At 46.2% G+C, this 25,846-nt stretch overlaps 1 protein-coding gene across 3 annotated transcripts in view; it reads left to right on the forward strand.

Moving 5' to 3' along the window:
- PIK3R5 (phosphoinositide-3-kinase regulatory subunit 5) overlaps positions 1-25,846 on the forward strand; it is a 72,761-nt gene that overhangs the window by 19,609 nt on the left and 27,306 nt on the right. For all 3 annotated transcript variants that reach the window (XM_079905694.1, XM_079905692.1, XM_079905693.1), the window contains exon 2: positions 25,304-25,419. In XM_079905694.1, the coding sequence (XP_079761820.1) occupies positions 25,317-25,419 (103 nt within the window). In that variant the 5' untranslated portion in view covers positions 25,304-25,316. The remainder of the gene's footprint in view (positions 1-25,303; positions 25,420-25,846) is intronic.

Below are 25,846 nucleotides of genomic sequence, written 5' to 3' on the forward strand. Positions count from 1 at the left end.
GAAATTCTCAAGGATTCAGACCTGCATGGGAGCAGCCCATCCACGTGCATCCTCCGAAAGGGTCCTCTGAGCCCCACGGCCCTTCTGCTTCCCTGTTTCCCAGGCAGCATCCTGCTCCCGAGTGTCCTCGAGCTGCGACGTTTCGGGTGGCTCTGTCACATCCTGTGCCCGGGTACCATTCTCGAAGCACAGCCAGATGTGCAAATTCTGCGGCTGTGCCCGGGGCCGAGCGCAGCACAGCTTGCTTTTCTTGGAAGTCACTGGTGATTTGTTAGAAAAACAGGAAACATTGGGGCTGCTGGTGTACATTCTGCCTTTTTTGTTTTTGTTTTCGAACCGCTTTCATCCGTCTCAGTCTCAGGACGTTTTAAGGGCATTTAAGCTCTACCCGGCCCTTCAGGCCTCCTCCTTGACATTCCTCCCCACCTGTGCATCCTCTTTCTCTCTCCCTCTCGCCTTCTGCCGCCACCCTCCACCCCACCCCCAATCACTGCTACGGGGAGGAGGCAGGTCTAGGGAGCCACGGACACAGGTGCCGCATCTCGGTGATGTCTGTAACTTCGGGCACGTGCTTCTGGGGAGTCTGGCTTCCCCGCACCTGCCCTTCTCCTCCTACCCGTCCCCCACCTTTATCACGGTGGTTAGACAGGAAGCAGAGTGGTCTCTGCCCACCAGGACCTGCTGGGGTAGCTTCCTGCTGCTGACACACGGGGGCAATGCGGCTGGGATGGGAAATCCTTCATCCCTCCTGGGTCAGACTGGAGCTGGAGGTGTCCTCAGAAATCACTTTATCTCTCTGGGGACACAGAGGCCCCAGGTTGGATGCCTTGATTAAAAAGGAGGGACGGGAGGGGGTGAAGAGGTCTGGGTCCGGCTCTGGCCTTGCCCCAGACCATCCCCTCCCTGGCCGTGTCCCAGAAATGCAGGGGTGGGGCCTGTGGTCATTCTGTGCACTGAGCATTGGTTAAAGTGCCCGAAAGTGCTGCTGCTTCTTGGTGTCCCTTGGCGAGATTTTCTTGGGTCTCATCTTGTCAGGGGTGAGCTCTGAGCATGCCCGGTGCTTGGCTTGGGGGTGTACTCGAGCCTTCTTGCTGTCTGTTTCCCACCCCATAAGGTATCATGATGGAGGGGCCCGTTTCCCATTTTATGGATGGAGAAACTGAGGTCCAGAGAGGCTATGTGGCTTAACCACTGTTCTCCGCTCCGCAGGCAGCCCCACGAGGTGAGGCCTCTCTGCCCAGGGAGCCCCCCCTGGCTGGGCTTTGCCCTGGGTTCTCACCCAGTGCCTCTGCACCACGCCTGCAGCAGGGGCCTCCCCCTCTCCAGGGGGAACTGAGCTTAGGGGCTGCCCTTCTGAAGTCATATGAGAAGTGTTATATGAGAGATGAGAAACTCCCCAAACCTCTCAGGGGCGATGTTTGAAAAAGGCATTAAACTGTCCGGAGAGAGATACGCGTGGTAAGACAGAGACTAAGATGGGAACCAGCCCAAGAAACTGAAACACTGTTTAGGGAGCTTCCCAGAAAAGATGTGGTTTTGAGGAATTCTGGGCTAGGGACGGAGAGTGGGTGGCAAGGCAACCCGTCCTCGCACCGGGACTCCTGAACGTCCAGGGCAACAACAGGTTCTGGGAGGGTGGGGGCAGGGGCAGGAGGCGTGGGCCCTCCCTCCTCTCCTGCCCACATTCCCATTCCTCCTGGTCCCACAGCTTCTGGGGAGCAGAGACTCTCACCCAGGGGTCTGTGAGCTTGGATGGGAAAGATGTGATATCTTTATTGTCACCCACCTCTAACTGAAGTTGAGTGTTTCCTGCCATGAGCAATGTAGGCAACAAACCAGTTACACTATTAGTAGCACCTGTGAACTGATCACCAGTAGAAATCCAGATGTTTTCCTATCACTTTGCAGTTGTTGTTATGTACTGCAAACATCACTTATCTTTTATTACTTCAAAGCAATGCTAATGATTAGACCCACTGCTGGATTTTGTTATTTAATGTGTAATGAGAAGAACAGATATTACCATGTTGAAAGTCTGATTACTGCAAACAATTGATAATTATATTTCAGTGTAATTCATTTCCTCTGCAGTCCCATGCATTTTATTTCGTGCGTTTAAAACATTATTCTGAACAGGGGGGTCTGTAGACTTCTCCAGTGGGTCTAGGGCATAACGAGGTTAAGAATACCCACTACTGGAGCATTTAGGTAAAAAAATTCTAGGTGTTACCTGACAGCTGAGGAGGGCTTTGGTGTTAGGCAGACCTGAGTTGGCATCCTTGCTGCAGACCCTGAGAAAGTGGCTTTATCTCTCAGACCTATAGTTTCCTTATGGTATATAGAGATAAAAGAAGGTCTATCTTGAAGGACTGTTCCATGTGCAAGTGCCGGGCAGGCATTGGGAACCATGGTGGGTAGTAGCTGGGGGTAGTGGCAGTGGTTTATTCAAGCCCATGAGACTCAAGCAGGATTCTTTTTTATTACAGAGGAAACTCCAAGCTAAGTTCATTTCTTACCATCCCTCATACAGAAGGGAAAACTGTATACCTGGATAATGCCTGTCATCTTTTTCTTTTGCTCTGGACTGGGAGCAGCTAGCCCCCAGGTATCCAGTGTGAATCTTGGTCCGTAAATTGAAGTATTTAAGAAATAACCACGTCCATGCAATGGAATAGTGTTGAGTCATAAAAAGGAATAAGTACTGTTACATGCTACAACGTGGATGCACCTAGAAAACATGCTAAGTGAAAAAAGCCAGATGCCAAAGACCACATACTGTATGATTACATTTCTATGAAATGTCTAGAATAAGGAAATTCATAGAAACAGAGAGTGGATTAGTGGTTTTCAGATGACGGGGGAAGGAGAATGGGGAGTGACTGCTAATAGCTATGAGGTTTCTTTTTTGCGGTGTTAAAAATGTTCTCGATGTAGGTCGTGTTGCTGGGCATACAATATCATGAATATGGTAAAAACCACTGAAGTGTGTGCCCTTTAAAATGATGAAGTTATTTTTCATGTTTTATTTTATTTATTTATTTATTTATTGGGCTGCACCAGGTCTTAGTCGTGGCATGTGGGATCTAGTTCCCTGACCGGGGATCGAATCTGGGCCCACTGCATTGGGAGCATGGAGACTTAGCCACTGGACCACCAGGGAAGTCCCAAAATGATGAATTTTATGTTATGTAAATTGTATACTATGACTAAGTGGGATTTATTCCTGGTATGCAGGCTGGTTCCACATGTGAAGATCAGTTAATGTAATTCGTTACACTGATAGGCTAAAGAAGAAAAATCATATCATCAGTAGATCATCAGTAGATACAGAAAAAGTATTCGACAAAATCTAACACCCATTCATGATAAGTTCTCTTAGCAAACTAGGAATAGAGGGGGAATGTCCTCAACTAGGTGAAGAATTATCTACAAAAACCCTACAGCTAGCATCATACTTAATGGTGAAAAAATAGATGCTTTCTCCCTAAAATTAGGAGTGAGGTAAGGCTGTCCCCTCTTATTCCTCCTATTCACCATTGTACTAGAAGTCATAGCTAATGCAATAAGACAAAAAAAAAAAAGGGAAATGAAAGCTACACAAATTGGGAAGGAAGAAATAAAACTGTCTTTGTTTACATGTGACATGATTGCCCATGTAGAAAATGCCAAAGAATTAAGAAACTCTTGGAACTAATAAGCTATTATGGGAAGGTTGCAGGATACAAGATTTATTCAAAGAAATCTATTGTTTTCCTATGTACCAGCAATGAGCTATGGGAATTTGGAATTAAAAATACAACATTATTTACATTAGCACCAAAAAATTTTGCACAAGATCTACATGAGGAAAACTACAACACTCTGACGAATGAAGTAAGGAAACATCTAAATAAATGGAAAGATATTCCATGTTCATGGATAGGCAGACTCAATATGCCAGTTCTTCCCAACTTGATCTATAGATTTAATGCCATTCCAATCAAAATTCCAACAAATTACTGATTCTGAAGTTTATATGGAAATGCAAAAGACCCAGAATAGCCAACACAGTATAGAAGAAAAAGAACAAAGTAGGAGAACTGAACTACCTGACTAAAAGCTTACTCTAAAGCTGCAATAATTAAAACAGTGTGATACAGGTGAAACAACAGGCAAACAGATCAATGAAACAGAATAGAGAGCCCAGAGATAGACCCACACAAATATAATCAAAAATCAACTGATTTTTGACAAAGGAACAAAGGCAATTCAATGGAGAAAGGATAGTTTTTAAACAAATGGTGCTGGAACAATTGGACATCCACATACAAAAGGGAAGAAAAAGAATCTATATACATACCTTAAACCTTTCCAAAAAATTAATTCAAAATGATCATATACCTAAAGGCAAAATGCAAAACTATAAAACTCCTAGACGATAACAAGAGAAAACCTAGATGACCTTGGCAATGAGTGTTTAGATATAATACCAAAAGCATGACACATGAAAGAAAAATTTGATGAGTTGGACTTCATTAGAATTAAAAACAGTGAAGTATCTGCAAAATGTTTATCTGATAAAGGACTTATGTCCAAAATATACAAAGAATTCTTAAAGCTCAACAAAAGAAAATAAATAACCCATTTAAAAAGTAGGCAAAATATCTGAACTGCTCACCGAAGAAGATAAACAGATGACAAATAAGCATATAAAAAGATGCTCGACATCAGAGATCATTAGGGGATTGGAAGTTAAAACAATAAGGAGATACCAGTATATACCTATTAGAATGGCTCAAATCCAAAACACTGACAGCACCAAAAGCTGACAAGGATGTGGAGCAACAGGGACTCTGATTCATTTCCAGTAGGAATGCAAAATAGCACAGCTACTTTGGAAGACAGTTTGGTTGTTCCTTAGAAAGTCAAGACTTAGAAAGCTAAGTCTTGCAGTCGTGCTTCTATTTACCCAAATGAGTTGAAAACTTATGTCCACCTACAAACCCGCACATGAATGTTTATAACAGCTGTATTCTGATGGCCAAAAATTGGAAGCAACCAAGATGTCCCTTGGTAGGTGAATGGGTAGACAACCCAGGGTACGTCCACAGAATGGAATCTCTTTTAGCAAGAGAAAGAAATGAGCCATGAAGCCAGGAAAAGACATGGAGGCGCCTCAGATGCATATTACTATGTAAAAGAAGCCAGTCTGAAAAGTCTACGTCATGCAAAATACCAACTGCATGACATTCTGGAAAAGGCAAAACTATAGAGACAGTAAAAAGATCAGTGGTTGTCGAGGGGTGGAGGGAGGGGAAGGGATGAGAGCATTGGGGATTTCTAGGGCAATGAAACTGTTCTGTATGATATTATAATGGTAGATACATGACATTTTTGTGTTTGGCAGAACCCATAGAATGTACAGCACAAAGAGTGAACCTTAATGCAAACTGTGGACTTTAGTTAATACTATTGTATCGATATAGGTTCATAAATTGTGACAAATATACCGCTCTAATGGAAGATATTAATAATAGGGGAAACCCTGGGTTGTGGGGGGAAGGGGGGCAGGGGGGTATATGGGAACTCTCTGTACTTTCTGTTCAATTTTTCTGTAAACCTACAACTGCTCTAAGAAAGTTAAAGTTTATAAAAAGAAGGAAAAAAATAACTATTTCTTCATCTTCTTACATCAGTTGAAATGCGGCTCTGAGCCCCACCTATTCTGCCAGGAGCTGTCCGGGAGCTCAGAGTTTTAAACTTTCCTGCCACGAACTTTCCCCAAGGTGGTTGCTTTATTAGCATGGGGACAGAGCCAGGGGAGGGTACAATGTCCAGAAAGAAAGAAATGAATAGCACCATAAATTGTCCTGTATTTGTACCCTGTGGCCTGAAGAACAGCTCCTGGAAAGCTTGGGTTCTGGCCTGAATCTCTTTTGGCCTCTGGCAGAAGACTTACAGGAGGAAGCAGGTCTCTAAGGCAAGGTGCCCCACACCGTGGGTGGCTAGAATGACTCGATCAACACGCCCCTCCCAGGACTGACTCATTGAGAAGTTACAAGAGATGTGATTTCCCCTCGAGGCCTGAGGAATATCCCCTGTTGCTCGTAGGGTCACAGCGTCATTGCTGCACATTTGGGTGGGGCTTTGGGTTATAGTACATTTGCAAACTCACCTAACTGTCCAGGGAGACTCCGCCTGGGTCTTGCGCCAGGCGCTGGGGTTGGAACCGTGTGCATGGTGGATGAGCCGCTGTCGTCAGAGCTGAAAGACCAGCGGAGGAAGCAGTCACAGCGCAGGCGAAGGTGAAGCAGAGTCGGAGGGGGTGGGCACCCAACCCAGCCTGGGAGTCTGGAGGCCTTCCCTAAAGAAGTGACCAAAAGAATGTGTATTAAGAGCCTAAGAGCCATATTGTCACGGAAAAGAATCTGAAAAAGAATAGATACGTATGTATGTATAACTGAATCACTTTGCTGTGCACTTGTAACTAATGCAACATTGTAAGTCTTCAGTTTAAAGAAAAAAAAAGAATCTCTAGGAGGGAAAAAAAAAGATACAGTTAAAAAAAAGCCAGATCAAAAGCAGGAGGATGGTGGAAATGTTTCAGGCCGAGGGAGCATGGGCAGGAAGAAGTCTCTAATGGACAAGGAAGGTAGGGGTGTGAGACTGGCCAGGGAGGAAGGGCCGGGACTTCCCAGTGCCTTATAAGCAGGGTTAGGGGGTCGAACTTTGTCCTAAGGCAAGGGAAAACCATTAGAAAGCTTTAAGAGGCAGGGAGGTAATGACAGTCAGATGTGCTTTTTCAGAGACAGTTCTGCATAGAACAACGTCTATGCTCTGATGCTGTGTATGTAAGAAGAAAATGTGTGGGGGGGGAGGGATGGGGTATGTTACGTAGGCCTGTAAATGCATTAACAAGACTGGAAGGATAACAGGCCAAACTGAGTGGAGAGTGTGTGTTTGAAAAGGGAAAGTGGGGTGCAGGTAGATGGTCAGGCTAAGAAAACCTTTCAAGGTTTATTCTATACGCTTATGTATTATGTGAGTCTTTAAAAAACCATTTTTATTGGGGTGTGGTTTACATACAGTGAAATGCACAAGTTTTATTGTACAGTTTGATGGGTTACGGAAAATATGTAACCTTGTAACTCCTATCAAGATATAGAATATTTCCATCATCCCAGGAAGTTCTCTCAGGCCCATTCCTGGTCGTCTCTCCTTGTACATTCCAGGGATAACTACCGTTCTGATTTATTTCACCATAGATTCGTTTTGCCTGTTCTAGAACTTCTTGAAAATGGTACCATAGAGTATCTATTTTTGGGGGGGTCCAGCTTATTTGCACAACACGTTTTTGGTGTCCATCCATGTTGTTGCACACATTCAAAGTTTGCTCTTTTTAATTCCTTCCATCACCTAGTGGATGATGGAAGGAATACACCAGATAGGTTTATTCACTCACCTATTCATGGATTGGGTTGTTTCCGGTTTGGGGCTATGAGGAATAAAGCTTCCATGAACATTTTTGCACAAAGTTTTTTGTTGACACGTGTTTTCGTTTATTTTGGGTAAAGAGGTGGAATTATCGGGTCAAAATGGTAGGGATTTGTTAACTTTATGAACCGGCCAAGCTGATTTTCAGAGTAGTGACACCAATAATGCATGGTTGCCCTATATCCTCACCAATTTGGTAGCGTTAATCATTTTACTTTCAGGTATTCTAATATAGTATAATCTCATTGCGATTTGAAATCTGCATTTTCCTGATGACTAATAATGATAAACATCTTTTCATGTGTTTATTGACCATTTGGATATCTTTTGTGAAGTGTCTGTACTTATTTGTTCCATTCTGGAATATAAGTCATTTATCAGGTATATGGACTGTGAATATTTTCTGGAAATGCATCCAGGTTTTTGTGTGTATCAATGACTGTTTCCTTTTTATTGCTGAAGAGTGTTCCATGGTATAGATGTACCATCATTTGTTTAACTATTCGCTCACTAAAGGACCTGTGGGTTGTTTCCAGTTTGGGGATATTATGTGCAAAGCTGCTGTAAACAGGCACGTGCAGGTTTTCGTGTAAACACAAGTTTTCATTTCTCTGAGACAAATGTGCAGGAGTGCAGTTGCTTGGCCATATGTTAGTTCTAATGTATGTATTTACTGCTGTTGATTTCCCTCTCAGAACTGCTTCAGCCGTGTCCCACAAATTTTGATATGTTGTATATCCATTTTCATTCTGTTCAATGAATTTTTGGATTTCCCTTGAGACTTCCTCTCTGATCTATGAATTATTTAGATGTGTGTTTCATTTTCAAGTGTTTGGAGATTTTCCTGGTATAGTTGTTACTGCTTTCTAGTTTGATTTCATTGTGGTCGTAGAACGTACTCTGTTATTTCAGTTCTTTTAAATGTGTTGAGGTTGGTTTTATGGCCCAGGATATTGTCTGTCTTGGTATAGATTCCATGGATAATTGAAAAGAATGTATATTTTGCTGTTGTTGGGTGGCATGTTCTATAAATTGATGAGATCCTGTTGGTTGATTGTGTTATTGCGTTTCTACGTGGTGGTTCTATCAGTTGTTGAGAGAGGGATGTTGAAGTCTCTAAGTATATAGATTTGTCAGTCTCTCCTTTCAATTTTATCATTTTCTCCTCCACAGATTTTGTAACTCTGTTGTTTGATGAAAGCACGTTTAGGATTGCTGTGTCTTCTCGGTGGACTGACCTTTTTGTCATTATATAACATTCCTCTCTGTCTGTGGTATTTTCTTTCCTCTGAAGTCTGCTTTATCTGATATTAATATAGCCACTTCTGCTTCCTTTTGATAAACGTTTAAATGATATATCTTTACCTAATTACTACTTTCAACTTGTCTGTATCATTATATTTGGAAGTGAGTTTATGATAGACAACAAATAGTTGAGTCATGATTTGTAATCCACTACCAATCTCTGTCTTTTTTTTGTTTTGTTTTGTTTTGTTTTCCGGTACACGGGCCTCTCACTGTTGTGGCCTCTCCCGTTGCGGAGCACAGGCTCCGGACGTGCAGGCTCAGCGGCCACGGCTCATGGGCCCAGCCGTTCCGCGGCATGTGGGATCTTCCCGGACCGGGGCACGAACCCGTGTCCCCTGCATCGGCAGGCGGACTCTCAACCACTGCGCCACCAGGGAAGCCCCAATCTCTGTCTTTTAATTGGTGCATTTAGCCCAATTAAATTTAATGTAATTATTGATAGGGCTTAAGTCTGCTATTTTATTATTTGTTTCGTGGGTTTTTTTCTGTGTTTTTGTTGTTGTTTCTGGGTTTTTCCTATGCCTTTCTATAGATCACTTGAACTTTTTTTGAGAAATCATTTTGATTTATCCATAATGTTTCTATATGTATCTCTTATATAGCTTTCTAAGTGGTTGCTCTCGATATTATTTTATATACATAACTTAGCGCAGTTTAATTATGTCATAATTTTACCAGTTCTGATAAAATATAGAAATCTTACTTCTTTTTAGGCCCCTTTACCTTTTTCCCATTTATTATAAAATCGTCTTAAATATTTACTCTGCATTTATTTATTTATTATCTGCATACATTTAGCACTATATGAGACAAGTGTTATAAGTTGTTATTCGCCATCAAACATAATTTAGAAAACTCAAGAGAAGGGAAGTCTATTGTATTTACCCAGATTTTTGCTTGCCACGTTCTTTCTTCAATCCTGATATTGCAAAAGATATTTTTCTTTCATCATCTTTTTTCTGTTTAGAGAATTTCCTTTAGCCATTCTTTTAGAGTAGGTCTGCTGGCTACAAATTCTCTTAGTTTTTCTTCATCTGAGAACGTTTTGGTTTCCCCTTCATTCCTGAAAGATATTTGCACTGGATATAGGATTCTAGGTTGACAGTTCTTTTCTTTCAGCACTTGGAAAACTGCTGCTCCATTCCTTTTGGCCTTCATGAATTCTGATAAAAAGTCCACTGTCGTCTGAATTATTTTTCGTCTAAGAGAAGATGTTGTTCCTCTATTGCTGCTTTCAAGATTTTTCCTTTGTCTTTAGTTTTTATAAGTTTGACTGTGATGTATCTTGGTGTGTATTTCTTGGATTTATTTTGTTTGGGATTCATACAACTTCTTGAATCTGTAGTTTTATGCATTTTGCCAAATTTTGCCAAGTTTTCAGCCATTATTTCTTTGAGTAGTTTTTTTTAGCTCTGTCTTCTCTCAGTGGGACTCAGATGACACGCATGTTAAACCTATTTGTTATAGCCCCACATTTCCTTGAGGCTCTGTTCATTTTTCTTCATTTGATTTTCTCTCTGTTGTTCAGATTGGATAATGTTATTGTTGTGTGTTCAAGTTCATTGATTCTCTCCTCTGTGCCCTCCATTCTTTTTTTTTTTAATTCTTTTTAAAATTTATTATTTTTGGCTGCGTTGGATCTTTGTTGCTGCACGCAGGCTTGGGGCTTCTCTTGTTGCAGAGCACAGGCTCTAGGCATGCAGGCTTCAGTAGTTGCAGCATACAGTCTCAGTAGTTGCGGCACACGGGCTCAGTAGTTGTGGCACACGGGCTTAGTTGCTCCGCAGAATGTGGAATCTTCCCAGACCAGGGATCGAACCCATGTCCCCTGCACTGGCAGGCAGATTCTTAACCACTGTGCCACCAGGGAAGTCCTATCCCCTCCATTCTGCTGTTGAACTCATCCACTGAATTTTTTACTTCAGTTATTATATTTTTCAGTTCTAAAATTTCCATTTGGTACTTATTTGTGTCTTCTATTTCTTTGCTGAGACTTTTCTAGTTTTCATGTGTTTATAGTCATTCATTGAAGCATTTTAAATAATGGTTGCTTGAAAGTCTTTTTCAGATATTTTTAACCATCTGTCATTTTGGTGTTGACATCTACTGATTGCATTTTTTCATTCAGTTTAAGATCTTCCTTATTCTTGATATGACTAGTTATTTTCTACTGAAATCTGGACATTTGGGGTATTTTGTTATAAGAGTTTTAAGGCTCTGCATCTTATTTAAACCTCTGCTTTGCTGAGCTTCTCCAACACGTCCCTGAAAGGGAGAGTGGGGCAGGGGGTGGGGAGGGGGAACTGCCTTTTTACTGCCAGGTGAGGGTGTAAATCCAGGTTCCATTCTCAGCTTCCACTGATACTGAGGAGATGCTCCTTATTACTGCTGGGTGGATGGAGTGGGAATTCTGGCTTCACACTAGGCCTCCACCGATACCTCCCTGGCTGGGAGGGACAGGAGTGCCTCATTACTGCCCCATTGACACCATGGGGTAGAGGAGGTGACCTCATTACTGCTGGGCAGCCGTGAAAGCCCTGACTCTCACTACACTTCCTCTGACACCGCCCCAGAGTGGGGGGAGTGCTCTTTACTGTCTTGTGGGGCTGGACATGCAGGCATCCCAGTGGTCTCCGTTGAGACTGCACGGTGGAAGGGGGCTTATCACTGCCAGTGTGCATGGAACGCCTGGCTCCCTACTTGGCTTTCTCAGACACCGTCTACGTTTGGGGGAGGGGTTGGGGCACCTCATTATAGCCTGGCCAGAGCTAATGAATGGTATTCATGAACGGGACAGAGAGAGAGAGAAGGCGAGAGGTTTTTCTTATATAACTGGGCAAGAGCTGAAAGAGAGTGAAAAAGAGACCAAAGAAGATGGACACGCTGGTGTCTGAGAACAATCACCTGCTGTTGGATTAATGGAGGGAAGATGGATGGTGAACTGTCTTCACTGTGGGAGGGAGGAAACGATAGTCAAGGTCAGAGATCATGAATTAGGCAGTCTGTCTCAAATTTATTCCAATGGCAAAGCATCTATCTGGAAGTCTCAGTGCTCCATAGAATCTTCTTTGCCTAAAACTATGAAACATTCTTGTCTGTCTCACAAACTGGAAATGGTTCTGCAGAAAGTGAGCAGCTATAACGAATGCAGTTTGTCAGAACCACAGTCTTTTTCCACATCCAGAAAAATCAGAAAGCTGCCAGTATATGTGTAATTGGCCTTCCTGGAGTTTCTACATTTGCATTCATTTGCTGTTTTATTACTCCGTGAGCATTTGCTGGCAAACAAGACAGGCTCTAAATTTGAAAGTTGGCGAGATTAAACAGCCTCCAGTGCCAGGTGCCGGGGTTTGGCCCAGGGGCCCATAGAATTTGGTTGCTGCCTGCAGTTTATATCTCGGTAAATTCTTAGAGTCTTTCTCTGGTTCCCCATCTTCACAGTCATTTCATTTTGCCCATCTCTGGCTCCATTATGGTTTCCTTTATGTACACAGAGAAGCTAAATTGCCTAGGTCCTGCCAAGAAAGGACATGCCTCACTTACCAGCTGAGAGAATGCTCTGTGCCTCCGTCTTCTCATCTGTAAAATGGGAAAATGGAGATAAGAGAGTGTCTACTGCATATGGGTTGAATGAGTTAATTCATAGAGAGCACCTAGACAGTGCCTGGCACATAGTAAGCCCTCAATTAGCATTAGCTGCTGTTATTATAATTATCACATACAAAGGCAACATGATGCCTCCCGTTGTCTTTCAATCTAACATGCATACATGTTAGCATCTTTCTCCTTCCCCTTTTCCTCACGTCTGCTTCATCCGCTCCCTACCGTCCCACGCCATCACTACCCACCTTTTCACATGTCCTACCTCTCCTGGCCCTGGAGTCGTTCCACTGCCCACTAGCCACTGTCACTGCCGTCACAGACCTGTTTGTTAAACGTCCCTCCAGGAATCTTATATCTTGAAAAATAAGCTAGGACAGAGGAAGTGAGCCACCCTAACCCAGGGAGATTGAATCACTGACAGTGAGGATTGAGGCAATTTTTGTGCACGATGTCTTCCCGGGAAGCCTCAAATGATAACACCGAGGTAAGACCACATACTCAGCCTTTTGGGTGTCTAGAACACAGTAGAGATAACTTCCTGTGAACATGGTGTAAGTGAGAACGTGGGATTTGGGAGTCAGGCCAACTTAGGATGTGCGTCCAGCTCAGGCCATAAGAACTATGACCACAGGAATTTGGCCAAATAAATGGCACACCCTCCCTGAACTTCAGGAATTGTACACAACTGTGAGTGTGTCATGGGGTCATTATGATCATGAAATTAGACAATCAGGGGCTTCCCTAGTGGCACAGTGGTTGAGAATCTGCCTGCCAATGCAGGGGACACGGGTTCGAGCCCTGGTCTGGGAAGATCCCACATGCTGCGGAGCAGCTAAGCCCGTGTGCCACAACTACTGAGCCTGCGCACCTAGAGCCTGTGCTCCGCAACAAGAGAAGCCACAGCTATGAGAACCCCTCACACCGCAACGAAGAGTAGCCCCCGCTCGCCGCAACTAGAGAAAGCCCGCACACAGGAACAAAGACCCAGCCCAGGGTCAAAAATACCCAGCCCAGTGCGGCCAAAAAAAATAAGTAAATAAATAAAATAAATCTATTAAAAAAAAGCAAAACTAGACAATCAAGTGGAAGTACCCAGCCCAGGACCTGATGTGGACCGGCCACCCTGTATTAAGCAGTCTGTCCTCTTTCCTTACCTCCTGTTCTCTAGGCTGAAACTGATAGAGAATTGACATTCCTATGTAATATCACACAGATGTTGATTAATTCTTCTTTTGTTTTTTACTCTTTTTAAAAATTGAGATAAAATACCTATGACATAAAGTTTACCATCTTAACTGTTTTTAAGTGTACAGTTCAGTAGTGTTGTTTTTCACATTGTTATGCAACTAACCTACAGAACTCTTTTCATCTTGTAAAACTAAGACTCTGTACCCATTAAACAACTCCCCGTTCCCTTCTCCACCAAAACCTGGCAACACCATTCAGCTTTCTGTCTCTATGAATCTGACTACTTCGGGTGCCTCATAGAAGTGAAATCATACAGTATTTGTCTTTTTGTGACTGGCTACGTCACTTAGCATAATGTCCTCGAGATTCCTCCACGTTGGAGCATGTAACAGGACTTCTTTCATTTTAAAGGCTGAATAATATCCCCTTGTATGTATAGACCACATTTTGTTTATCCATTCATCTGTCAGTGGACACTTGGGTTGCTTCTACGTTTTGGCTGTTACGAATGCTGCAGTGAACATGGGTGTATAAAAATACGTTCGGGTCTCTGCTTTCAATTCTTTTGGGTATATGCCAAGAAGTGGAGTTGCTGGATCCTGTGGTAATTCTGTTTTTAATATTCTGAGGAATCACCATACTGTTTTCCACAGTGGCTGCCCCATTTTACATTCCCACCAGCAGTGCACAAGGGTTCCATTTTCTTCCCATCCTCACTAACACTTATTTCTGTTTTATTTCGTTTTTCATAATAGCCATGCTAATGTGTGTGCAGTGGTACCTCACTGTGGTTTTGATGTGCATTTCCCTAATGATTAGAGCTGTTAAGCATCTTTTTATGTGCTTATTGGCCAAATATCTTTGTGGAGAAATGGTTATTGAAGTCCTTTGACCATTTTTCTTTTTTATTTGCCTGCAGTGGGTCCTAGTTGCAGCACACGGGTTCTTTAGTTGCGGCATGAGGGGTCTTTAGTTGTGGCATGCAGGGTCTTTTAGTTGCGGTGTGCGGGATCTAGTTCCCTGACCAGGGATCAAACCCGGGCCCCCAGCATCGGGGATGCGGAGTCTTAGCCACTGGACCACCAGGGAAGTCCCAGTTTGACCTTTTTTTAAAAAAAATAAATTTATTTGTTTATTTATTTTTGGCTGCATTGGGTCTTTGTTGCTGCTAGCAGGCTTTCTCTAGTTGCGGTGAGCGAGGCTACTCTTCATTGTGGTGTGCGGGCTTCTCACTGCAATGGCTCCTCTTGTTGTGGAGCATGGGCTCTAAGTGCGTGGGCTTCAGCGGTTGTGGCTCACAGGCTCTAGAGCGCAGGCTCAGTAGTTGTGGTGCATGGGCTTAGTTGCTCCGCGGCATGTGGGATCTTCCCAGACCAGGGCTTGAACCCATGTCCCCGCAGACAAATTCTCCACCACTGTGCCACCAAGGAAGCCCTCTGACTATTTTTTAATTGGGTTTCTTCGTTGTTGTTGAGTTGTAGGAGTTCTTTATATATTCTGGATATTACGTCCTTGTCAGACATATGATCTGCAAATATTTTCTCCCTTTCCGTAGGTTGCCTTTTCACTCTCTTGATTGTTTCCTTCGATGCAGTTTTAAATTTTGATGTAGTCAAGTTTCTCTATTTTTTCTTCTGTTGCCTAGGCTTTGGTGTCTTTTCCAAGAAATCATTGACACATCTAATGGGATGAAGCTTTCCTCCTGTTTTCTTCTGAGTTTTGTAGTTAAGCTCTTTATGTCTCTGATTCATTTTGAATTAATTCTTTATGGTATTGAATCTTCCTGTCTACCAACAGGGTGTGCATTTCCATTTATCTGCCTTCCTTTGTGTCCCTCGAAAGTTTTATTTCATTAAAATCCTGCAGATTTTAAAAGTTTATTTTCTTTTCTTTTATTCTTTTTGTTGTTATGTATGTGGGTCTTTTTTTTTCCAACACCATTTCTGTTTTTCGTCTGTAGGACTGAACGATATTAATTTCTATTTTAATTTGTATCCAGCCACCTTACCTAATTCTCTTCTTTGTGAGAGCCATTTTTCAGTGGATTATTTTGGCTTTCTATAAACATTTTGAGGGTGGAAAAATGGTGAATTATGCCAAATCTATAATTGGCAAAGCCGTAATTCATAGTGAGCCTCCATGAATAACACACAACACGTAAAGTCTCAGAAAGTACTTCACCCTCACACTGTTCTTGGAGTTACTCGAAATACCCTGGCTGAGCAAGAAATGAATTAAAGTAAAGAACTCTTAAATAGGGATGACATGGTACAAAACAGCAAGCAATGAAATAAATGAAACTTAAAACCACTGTCCAGAAAAAACTATTATTATCATAGTTATGACATTTACTGTAAATTTCAAAAATAATCATTTCAGGAATTGTAATGCAGCGTAAAAATATTTAACACAAATACAAATATTTTATCTGTATTTTAAAAGAAGATGTAATGTCACAACGTTCAGATTAAGAGAGGGGCTAAAATCACAGATTAAAAAATAACTTCAAGAAGTATATAGGAATTCTAGGGACTTCCCTGGTGGCCCAGTGGGTAAGACTCCGCACTCCCAATGCAGGGGGCCTGGGTTCGAACCCTGGTCGGGGAACTAGATCCCGCATGCATGCCGCAACTAAGAAGTCCACATTGCCGCAACTAAAGATCCCACGTGCCACAACTAAGACCCGGCACAGCCAAAATAGATAAATAAAATAAATAAATATCTAAAAAAATTATATAGGAATTCTAGATCCAGATTCTCGCTAAGAATTTTAAAAATCTGACTCAAATGAATGATACTGTCAGAAAACCTAAATTTACAAAGTTGGCATGTGAAGAAGTTGAATACCTACACAGCCCAAAAGCTCTGGAAGAAATTTGAAAAAGTATTGAATCTTGAGGAGAGGAGCTGAGGTCACTCACTTCCGGGCAGTGGTGTCTGATTCTCACCCAAGCCAGAGGGTGCCGTGACTGTCCTGTGGTTCTAGACTGAGATTCTAGTTATAGATTTGCCACTTTCTTTTTAAAAAATTTATTTTATTGAAATATAATTGATTTACAATGTGGTGCTGATTTCTGCTGTACAGCAAAGTGATTCAGTTATGCATATATGTATTCTTTTTCATATTCCTTTCTATTATGGCTTATTACAGGATATGGAATATAGTTCCCTGTGCTCTACAGTAGGACCTTGTTGCTTGTCCATTCCATATATATTAGTTTGCATCTGTTGATTCCAAACTCCCAATCCATCCCTCCCCCACTACCTTCCCCCTTGGCAGCCACAAATCTATTCTCTATACCTGTGAATCTGTTTAGATTCCACATATAAGTGATATCGTATGATATTTGTCTTTCTCTTTCTGACTTACTTCACTTAGTATGATAATCTCTAGGTCCATCCATGTTGCTGCAAATAGCATGACTTCATTCTTGTTTATGACTGAGTAAATTCCGTTGTATAGATACACATCTTCTTTATTCATTCATCCATCGATGGACATTTAGGTTGTTTCCATGTCTTGGCTATTGTAACTAGTGCTGCTATGGACATCTGGGTGCATGTATCTTTTCAAATTATGGTTTTGTCTGGATATATGCCCAGGAGAGGGATTGCTGGATCATATGAAATTTGCCACTTTCTAATCTGAACAAGTCCTTCATTGCTTGGAGCCTCCATTTTCCTATCTGTAGAATGGGAGAGTTGCACTAGATGGTCTCTAAGGTGCTTTCCTAGTCTTATAGTCTGGTGTATAGTCTAGCATGTGTGTGGTGGGGATTTGGGTGTGAGTGTATTTGTAAAATAGAAAACGCTACTATGCATCAGAGTCATCCAGGGAGTGTTTTATTTCTTGGCCTGACCTCAAAGCCACCTGGAGTTGAAATGTATACATTAAGAAGGCACCCCGATAGCTAATAGATAGCATTTATTGAGTGCTTATTATGTACCAGGTGCTATTCTAAACATTTTCCCACTTATTAACTCATTCTGCTCAACCTTCAGCTCTTGCAGACCCCAGGAACACACCTGGCACGCCCTGTCCTTTTAGGGGACACCAAATTGGTGATAGACGCAGATACATCAACATTTTATGGTAACATTAGGTCATAGTGTTGTCAAGATACTCCAGAATGTATTAACTGCTAACTTTTCCCAGATTGCCATCAAAATGAATATACGGTTCAAGCATTCTTCCAGAAAGCCCTCAGAGGCCCTCTAAAAGCCCCAGAGATTCTCAACCCCAGGTTAGGAACATGGGGTTCAGGGATCTTGAGGCAGCCAGCTCTGTGCTGGTCCACCCGCCCGTAATTAGGAACTGTGACTCCTCATTAAATAACAATTAAATCAAGTTCATGAAGGGCAGTGAAACTTTGGATAACCACCTGGAAAGATACAGAAAGGGTATATAAGGCTATGTAACTATATGAAGGGTTATATAGATCCAGGTATATACCCTTCACCGAGCTTCCCCTAATGTTACAATTTATATGACATTGTACAGTTATCCAAACCAGGAAATGATCATTGGTACAAATCCTTATTTAGATTTTAGCCAGTGTCCCCCTAACCTCCCCTTTCAGTTCCAGAATCCAGTCCAGGATCCCACGTTGCATTTAGTTTCTGAGTCGTCTTAGTCTCCTCCAGGCCGTGACAGTTCCTCAGTCTTGCCTTATTTTTTATGACCTTGACTCTTCGGTGAGTTATTTTATAGAATTTCTCTCCATTCAGTTTTGAATGATTTCTCATGATTAGATTGCGTGGTTAGGAATTTTTGGCAAGAATCCCACAGAAGTGATGTTATGTCCCTTTCAGTGCAGCATATCAGGGGATATGTGATGTTGATATGTCTTATTATTGGTGCTATTAAGTTTGGTCATGAAGTTACGGCAGTGCTGGATTTCTCCACTGTGAAGTTATTGTTTTCTTTTTTTTTTTTTGGAATTGATCAGTTTCTTGGGGGAAATACTCCGAGACCATGAAATCTCTCATTTTCTCTCAGATTTTCACTCACAGATTTTAGCATCCACTGGTGGATCTGGCCTGCAATAATTATTGCCGTGGTGTTTGTCTAATGGTCATTTTGTATTTCTCTCATTCCTCCCGCATTTACTAATTGGAATTCTTTTGTAAAGAAGACCTGTCCCTTCCCCTCCATTTATGTTTTTTAGTTTATTATTTATGACATTAGTGTAGACTCATGGGTATTGATTTTATCCTATGAATTATAATCCAACACTTTCATTATTTAGTTGTTCAAATTGTCCTGGCTTTGGCCATTGGAAGCTCCTTTAAGCTGGCTCCCATGTCTTTTTGACATTCCCCATCCTTTTTCAAGTACTGACTTATTTTCTGACTCTACAAGATGTTCCAGGTCTTCAGGTTTAACTTCTGTATTTCCTGTCCCAGTCCTAGAATCAGCCATTTCTCTAAGGAGCCCTGGTTCCTTTGATTGGAGAATGGTATTTAGAAACGAGGGTCTGGGCACTAGGTGTGCTCATCGTTACTGGGAAGTCGTTGTTTCTAGGCTCTCTCCGCAGACAGAGCTAGAAAATATATGTATGCATGTTAATCCAAGCTCACACACATCTTTTTTCCACTTCTGTATGTATCTATCTGAATATGCATGAAAAACCATGAGTCGATACTGATTTCTCCAATTCCAGTCCAACACCATAAGGTGGTTCAGTCTAGACTTCTCCCTTTTCCTTATCTGTAACTTCTTTCTCCAACAGTGAGAAACTGGCTCTCATTATCTGTGATCTGTTTACTTATTTGTTCAGTCCTAGCATACACATGAAGAAGTTGCAGGATTTTTAACGCACATCCCTATAAGAAACAGATTTAGTAACTAGAACACAGTATTTGTATGTGGTTTTTTTTGTCTTTAGCCTTACAGTATCCAGTGAAAATACTACTTTCCAGAGTTACTCAAGGTGGTTCCTGTGTTCCCCATTCCTTTCAGTGCGGTTATGCTAATCATTTATAGTACGGTCAATTTGTTGTTTGTTTCCCATTTTTGTCCCCCGTGCCTCCCCATTTCCTGGTCAATTTATTTCATTTGGGGTATGTAAAATATTGTTGTGGTTCTAAGAGTCAAAGCCATATATGGGGCTTCCCTGGTGGCACAGTGGTTGAGAGTCCGCCTGCCGATGCAGGGGACACGGGTTCGTGCCCCCGTCCGGGAAGATCCCACATGCCGCGGAGCGGCTGGGCCGGTGAGACATGGCCGCTGAGCCTGCGCGTCCGGGGCCTGTGCTCCGCAATGGGAGAGGCCACAACAGTGAGAGGCCCGCGTACCGCAAAAAAAAAAAAAAACAAAAAAACAAAAATTAGTTTGTAGAAGAGATTCTGCCTTACGAGGAGGAGAGTGGTGACCGAGAAGGGAGGACGATAGGTAGAGGGAGAGGGAGGAGTGACCCAGGACTGAGGCGAGCGGGGTCAGCACGGGACCACATGCCTTAGTGCTTCTCTTACGTCCACCTGTGGGACTGATTCTTCAAAGCATGGGCCTGGAATATTCCGGAACACCAGGGAAGCATTGTGGGGTGCCGCCAGACCCTGGCCCATACTTCCGTCCCTAGGAGATGTGGACCCTCCAGTTCTGCCGTTTTGCACTAAGTCCCCCAAGAAAAGAAGCTTTCTTCCCAGCTGCATGGGGGGCTGCATGAGGAAGCTGGACCCAGGCAGGCCCCGCCCCTCTGACTAGCCCTGCCCAGGAGGGGAGATGACCCCTGTCTTGCATCACAGGTCATGTCAACGTGTGAAGAGGCGGTCTCCCTCTGCCCTTGGGCACCCCCTTCCCCCAACCCCCTCCCCCTCCAGCTCCAGGACTCACTGTCCTGTTCAGGGTCCCCAGTAAGGACTCATCCTTACTGGCTCAGAGGAGGAAGTTGGAGGTGGCAGCAGGCCCCGTTGTGGAATGTCTCAACACTACCCCACTGTGGCGGGGGGGCATTCCCATTCCTGGCAGCAGCTGGAATTTCACAACTCGAGCTCCTTTTAGTAAGGTGGCAACGGGGGTTGGGAGGGGGATGCCAGGGGAAACCAGGCCTTGCCCACCAAGGCTTTGAGAAAAGGCATCATCCTTGGGGAGGGAGGGGTGCCACCTCTTCCCCATTCATCTCCGCCCCAAAGCCACGGGGGTTCTGCTGACAGAAGCGGCTGATGACTGACTCATCAAACAGAAATGAGCGTGCCAGAGGGCCAGGTGGCGAGCCGCGGGGGGCTGGCTTTACCCCCAGGACAGCTCAGCTGAGGATCCCCGGCCAGGCTCCCATCCCTCGGCTCCCACGGCCCAGCGCCTTGGGCAAGTCCAGCCTCTCTGAAGACCCAGGGCAAGCTCTAGATGGCCTCAGGATGCCAGAGAGGCGGGGGCACACCGGGAACTCTGCCCAGTGCCCAAGGGTAAGGTCTTGATCGTCTCCAATGAACGGCAGAGGACCCTGAGGCCAGGAGATGGGAGTGTTGCTCGGGGCCCAGAGAAGGGAAGATGCGTGGGCCACGGGCCTTGGGGCGCGTGCTGGGGAGCAGCCCTTAGCCCGCACAGGCTGCTCGCAGCGGCCCCAGGACGCTGCTCTAAGGAGAGGGCTGCAGCAGGAGCGACATCGTCTGAGGATGTGCATTTGCACCTTGCCTTTGTATCAGTTGCACTGCGACACAATAGGGCAGGGTGACTCATTCCTGCTTTGTGACACAGCCAACTTGTCTGTCGCAGCAGAGACGGGGCAGAGGGATCTTTAAACCTAGTTCACAGGGTTCAGCCCTCGCTCTGAGCTAGACAATGACTGGGCCCCTCAAGCCACCATGGTCATCGCCTGGTCCAGCCTAGACTGTTGCTTCTGTGGGCCCTGGTCCTCTTTCTGGAGGAGGCAGGGCTGCAGTGGACAGCTGGCATAGACAGACATGGCGGGCTCAAGATTCCCGGCAACTGGGAATGCAGGGCTCCTAATTAATGTTTGTTGAGCGAGCCTGCACTCGCTGGGGTAGAAACATGAATTAGTTTTATTTGTCTCCCAGGAACTGCATCTGACTGTGCCAAGCGGCAGGCAGAGCCAGACTCCCTGCGTTGCCGCCTCCTAGCTGTGTGACCTTAGGCAAGTTGTTTAACCTCTCTGTGCCACAGAGTGCCCACGCGCCCTCCAGCTTCCCCCAAAGGTGGTCCGACCTTCAGCCTCTTACTGCTACGTTTCCCTCACCCGGCTGGGGGCCCTCCCAGTGAAGAATCAACAAAACAGCTCAAGTCTAGCTTTTCATCCAAGTATCTACCGCCACCTCCACCCTTCCGCAGGGAGCTCACATCTTTGCCTTGCCCAGCAGGGAGCCTGCCAGCCGCGCCTTCCGCTCCTCTTAGCCCTCCCACGGCTCCCAGGTAGCCCAGAAGTAGGTTTGCTGGCTGGATAGAGAGTGAGCTGAGACCAAAAGGGCAGCATCCCCTCCTGGCAGGTGTCCCGTCTGAATAAGGGATTCTTTTTAAGTCCCTCTGCCCTTGGCCTTGGGGAGAGAAAGGAGGACCCCCTGGAATGGTCAACAAGCCCTCCTCTCTTCCCGGTCCTCTTGTATTGACGGGGGTTGCGGAGTGGGCAGCTGTACCAGTTCTGGACCCGTACCTCCCGGCAAGCCCCCCAGCGTGGTCGCCGGCCCCCGGCCCTGACAGCTCACGGTGACTCTTAGCACTTTAGCAGGTGGGTCGTTGAGCACCTTCCCTGCCATTTGGGATTTCGGAAGTCCTGCTTTATATCCTAGTCGATTTTTTCTGGCGTTGATTCTCCCAGCCCCGCCCGGACCCGGGGTTGCCCCTTAGGCTCTCTGGGTCTCACCCCCTCCTCTGAGCACCACCCCGGGGGCTGATCGGGGATGAATCAACCTGTGGGGACCAAGGCCTGCTGATGACATCTGGGCCAGCCAGTCACGCTCCGAACTCATCCTTTTGAAGGTGCCTGGTCTTCTAGCTCCTCCAGTGGGTGCCGTCGGCCCTGAGCCTGCACAGGACCGAGCTCAAGAGTGTCTTGCACTTGGGTGTCCACTGCAGGCAGACGGACGAGGCCGCATCCTGAGTGTTCATGCCCAGGGACACGCATCCATGCTGGGCACCGGCACACCCGGGGAGGAGGGGCCTGATGTCTGCCTGGTGTGGCTCAGGGTCCACAGACCCCCTGTCTGGACTGCACACAAAGAGTTGGCACACAAAAGGCCCTAAGGTGACCACGAAAGTTGCCCTAGAAGGGCCCAAGGACGTCTTTGGACATCCAGGTGCCACTAATGGAAACACCCAAGGTCCATGGGCCTGACTCACCAGTGAAAGTGTTTCTGATCTCAGTCTGCCACCTCAGCCGCAGAAGGGTGGGTGGCCTGGGGGGCTGGTCCGTCCTGGGCCCCGTGCTCCAGGTCTCAGCCCGTGGCAGGTCCATTCCTGCACCCAGACCTTGGCACCTGCTGCCTCCTCTTTCTGGAACATTCTTCCCCCTCACTTCTCTCCTGGCCTCCTCATCCAGCTAAAAGGTCCCTTCTGAGAGGCTCTCCTGACCTCCCAACAACCTGGAGGGGGCCCCCCACTTGGCCCCCTCCCAGCACCATCACTTTCTTCTCAGCGTATATCCCCCTCTGCCGTGACCTCTTTCTTCGTCTGTTAGGTCGTCCCCTGTCTCTGTCTCCTACCACGGGGCACGCCTGCTTCATTCACTGCTCTGTCGTTAGGGCCCGGCACATAGTAAGGAGTTAGTAAGTCCATGGAAGAATGAACGCATGCGTGCTGCTTTCCGTGTACCCACCCCCGTGCCATCCCAGGGATATCACCGAAGTGAAGTGATGCTGGGCAGCTCACAAAGGGCTTCTGTTTCTCTGGGTGCCTGGTTCCTCCCTGGCTGGGGAAGTAGGAGGTTTTGCCTACTGGGTCCGGGGTAGGATTTCCTAGCTCTTTGCATGTCGTTTGCATGGCTCAGCTCTGAGCTCTGTGCTTCTGCCTGTGGTTTCCTGGTCCATCCCCTGTTCCACAGAGCTGGACCACTGCTTCCTCGACTTCCTTCTATGACCTGGCCTGACCGGCCAGCCATGGGAGTCTCCCTGGACGGGGTGAACGCAGTGAAATTCCCAAGGGAAAGTGGGCTTGTGGCAAAGACTGTAACAGGAGACCTTTCGTGTCTTCTTTTCTTTTTTTTAATTTATTTATTTTTGGCTGCGTTGGGTCCTCATTGCTGCGCGCGGGCTTTCTCTAGTTGCGGTGAGCGGGGGCTACTTTTCGTTGCAGTGCGCGGGCTTCTGATTGCAGAGGCTTCTCTTGTTGCGGAGCACGGGCTCTAAGCGCACGGGCTTCAGTAGTTGCGGCTCACAGGCTCTAGAGCGCAGGCTCAGTAGTTGTGGCGCATGGGCTTAGCTGCTCCGCGGCATGTGGGATCTTCCTGGACCAGGACTCGAATCCGTGTCCCCTGCATTGGCAGGCGGATTCTTAACTACTGTGCCACCAGGGAAGTCCCAGCTTTCGTGTCTTGAAAGCTCGCTCAGCACATCCACTGTGGCATTTAATCTTCCCAACAGCCCTGGGGGGTTAGTACCATCGTCACACCCATTTTACAGATCAGTCAACTGAGGTTCAGAAAAGTTTAAAGAAACTGCCCATTTGCATGGCTAGCAAATACCAGAGTTGAGATCTGAATCCAAGTCTGTTGATGCCAGAGGCCAGGATTATTTGCTGCACTGCACTACCTGTCACAGCTTCCTGAGGGACCCAGGAGCCCTGACACATCACTGTGAAGCTGGGCTGGCCCTGCTGGAGGCTTTCAGAATGTGGCCCTTGGCATGGTTCCCTACCTGCTGCTAAAACCCCTTCTTAGATCTCCTCCACAGCAGCCCTCCAGCCTGAGCTAAACACCCCGGCTCTCTCCTCAGTAGGACGGGGGAAAGAAGGGGGTTCTTTTTTTTTTTTTTTTTTTTTTGGCTGTGCCGCGTGGCTTCTGGGATTTCAGTTCCCCAGTCAGGGATTGAACCCGGGCCCTCGGCAGCGAGAGCGTGGCGTCCTCTAACCACTGGACCGCCAGGGAGTTCCCAGAGGAATTCCCAGAAGGGGGTTCTTTGAAAGACCAAGCCAAGCAAGGTCTTTGAATAACTGGTAACATTGCTAAGCCTCGGAGACAGCAAAGAAAAATGGCCGAAGTGGAGGTGAGGGCAGAAAAGGACCAGGGGCCTGTGGCCTGGGCACCCAAGCAGAGGATGTGGCAGGGTGGAGGTGTGGCATGTGTGAAGGCAGCCCCTGCCGGGCCCGAGCATCAGAGCCCCCGGCGCACTGGTGGGGAGCTCTGTGACCAGGCTCCCTGGCCATCCCTGAGGGGTGGGGCACACAGGCCTGGAAATTCAGAGAAAGTCCCGCACGTGATCCTGATTTTTCCTTTGAGGTCCTCCTGCCCAGCACGGGGGTCTGGTCACGCCACGGGCACTCCCTGGGCTGTTGCAGCCACTCACCCCTGCCGGGGGTGGGGGCGGGGAGGGAGGGAGGGCCGCACCTCTCCACTCCCCCCGCCACCCCTCACTTCCCGTAGCCTGTGCTGGTGGGCCACAGGCGTGCCCCGTCCTGCCGTTCTGAGCCGCACCGCCAGGAGCCCAGGAGCCGGTCCAGCCCCGGAGGCAGCTGGCTCACGGCACCGGCTGTGAGTGCCCGCTGTCTCTGCCAGCTGCCCTGCTAGGCCATGTGCTTCTCGAGTCCGGGGTTCTCCAGGCTGACCAGCGTCTGTCCCCCATGCAGGCGATGACTCAGGATGCAGCCAGGGGCCACGACGTGCACGGAGGACCGCATCCAGCACGCCCTGGAGCGCTGCTTGCACGGGCTCAGCCTCAGCCGCCACTCCACCTCCTGGTCAGGTAGGTCCCAGGGAGCCGGGGAGGCGCATCTGGGGCCCAGGGGAGCTGCAGGGGCTGTGGTGAGCACTGGTTCAGGCACGGAACTGGCAGGTTCTGGTTCCAGCCCTGCGTGTGTGACTCCGCGGACCTCACCTGGGCAGGTGCTCAGCACAGCAGCTGATGGAGAGTGGCCCCCGGTGGGTGGCAGTTTCTCCTTTCCCCCAGGCAGCCTTCCTCATCCTCCTCGTGGGCTAGAAGCTTAGCTCCCTGAAGAAGGCACTGGACCAGCTTAAATATGCCACACTGCTGATTTCAGAAGAGCAGCTGGGTAGCTCTAGACAGTTCTCCCCAGAATTCTCCTGTTTTCCTGGTATCTCGTTTTCTCCACAGCCCCATCCTCCTCTTCCCCATAGAACAAAGGAGAATCTCAGCAGAACTTCAGGGGATA

The sequence above is a fragment of the Stenella coeruleoalba genome, assembly GCF_951394435.1.
Source record: "Stenella coeruleoalba genome assembly, chromosome: 19".
In the NCBI taxonomy this organism is placed as follows: Eukaryota; Metazoa; Chordata; class Mammalia; order Artiodactyla; family Delphinidae; genus Stenella; species Stenella coeruleoalba.